Here is a 1,595-nt window from a genome sequence, read left to right as displayed (position 1 = left end):
GCAGCAGGTGCAGGACGTGGCCCAGGTAGACCAGGCTGGGGGTGGAGACGAAGATGATCTGCAGCACCCAGAAGCGGAGGTGGGAGATGGGGAAGGCGCTGTCGTAGCAGGCGCTCTGGCAGCCGGGCTGCTGCGTGTCGCAGGCGAAGCCGGCCAGCTCGTCGCCCCAGGCGCGCTCCGCGGCCGCCCCCAGCACCAGGATGCGGAAGACGAAGAGGACGGAGAGCCAGACCTGCCCCACCGCCGTCGAGTGCTCCTGGGCGCCCTCCAGCAGCCGCCCCAGCAGGCTCCAGTCCCCCATGGCCGCTCCGTCCGACGGCGGGCGAGGGGCGAGCGGGGCGGCCGCCGGCCCCGTTGGCTCGCTCCGTGAGCGGCAGATGACGCGGCCACCAGGGGAAAAAAAAAAAAAAAAAAAAAAAAAAACACAACAAAAACCCTCCCCCCCCTCTATTTTTGGTCTGGGCACTTTTACTAAATATACTCAGGGCCGCAGGGGATGGCGCCGGGGAGCGGCGGGGGCAGCGCGAGCCCTTGGCCGCCGCTCAATGCCACCGCTGCCCCCCGCGGTCCCCGACGGCGAGGAGAGAGGAAGGGGGCAGCGGCGGGCAGGGGCGGGCGGCCGCCCTAGCACGCCGAGCAGCGGTCGCCCTTCTCCTGCAGCCCGGGGTTGCGGCGCAGCATGTCCTTGAGGGAGCCGTCCTGCTCCGTCAGCAGCTGGTTGATCTCGTTCTGCTTGTACTCGGAGGAGAGCTTGTGGCCGTAGAAGGAGCCCTTCGCCGACGGCGGGTTGGAGTCCGGCCGGCCGCGGCGGGCRCAGGCCCGCACCACCAGGTAGACCAGCTCCGCCAGGTTGAGCACGATGCAGATGCCGGAGGTGACCAGCATGAAGACGGTGAAGATGGTCTTCTCGGTGGGCCGCGACACGAAGCAGTCGACCGTGTTGGGGCAAGGGTAGGCCTCGCACTTGACCAGCCGCACCATCTGGTAGCCCGGGTAGATCATGTAGAAGATGTACATGAAGACGGCCTCGAAGAGCAGCCTGAACACCACGCTGCACACGTACGTCCACCACAGCGAGCCGGCGATGCGCATCTTGTGCTTCTTCACCTCCTCCAGGTGCTTGGCGTCGCCGTGGCCCGTGAGCACCAGCAGCTTCTTCTCCTGGTGCTGCTGGTAGGCCACGTGCATGGCCACGAGCAGGGCCGGCGTGGTGACCAGGATGAGCTGCAGGGCCCACAGGCGGATGTGCGAGATGGGGAAGAAGTGGTCGTAGCAGACGCTGTTGCAGCCGGGCTGCTGCGTGTTGCAGGTGAAGGCCGACTTCTCGTCCCCCCAGACGCTCTCGGCCGCCACCACCAGCACCATTATCCGGAAGATGAAGATGACGGAGAGCCAGATGCGGCCGATGGCGGTGGAGTGGCGGTTCACCCCGCTCAGGACCGTGTAGAGGCCGGCCCAGTTCATCGTTCCTCACGTCTGCGGGAGCGAGAGGCGGCGTTAGAGACCCCCTGGCGCGCAGAGCCGCCACGCCGCGCCGACCGGACGGACAGACGGATGGATGGACGGCGGCGGGAGCCGCCGGGCAGCAGGGACCC

The 1,595-nt window shown here is 67.4% G+C and overlaps 2 protein-coding genes across 2 annotated transcripts in view; both read right to left on the bottom strand.

The window, feature by feature from the left end:
* The window catches only part of LOC146590258 (gap junction alpha-3 protein-like), a 3,091-nt gene extending 2,651 nt beyond the window's left edge, over positions 1-440 (bottom strand). The window contains exon 1 of the mRNA XM_085314843.1: positions 3-440. Within this exon, the coding sequence (XP_085170969.1) occupies positions 3-301 (299 nt within the window). The 5' untranslated portion in view covers positions 302-440. The remainder of the gene's footprint in view (positions 1-2) is intronic.
* Positions 441-624: 184 nt separating this feature from the next.
* LOC146590257 (gap junction beta-1 protein-like) lies at positions 625-1,464 on the bottom strand. The gene has a single exon (XM_085314847.1). The coding sequence runs from the start codon at positions 1,462-1,464 to the stop codon at positions 625-627; it is 840 nt and encodes a 279-aa protein (XP_085170973.1).
* Positions 1,465-1,595: the final 131 nt, after the last annotated feature.

Source organism: Rhea americana, unplaced genomic scaffold, assembly GCF_003343005.1.
Source record: "Rhea americana isolate MKP2758 unplaced genomic scaffold, rheAme1 scaffold_413, whole genome shotgun sequence".
Taxonomy (NCBI): Eukaryota; Metazoa; Chordata; class Aves; order Rheiformes; family Rheidae; genus Rhea; species Rhea americana.
The sequence above is the reverse complement of the archived record's forward strand: the minus strand, read 5'-3'. Positions and strand labels throughout refer to the sequence as shown.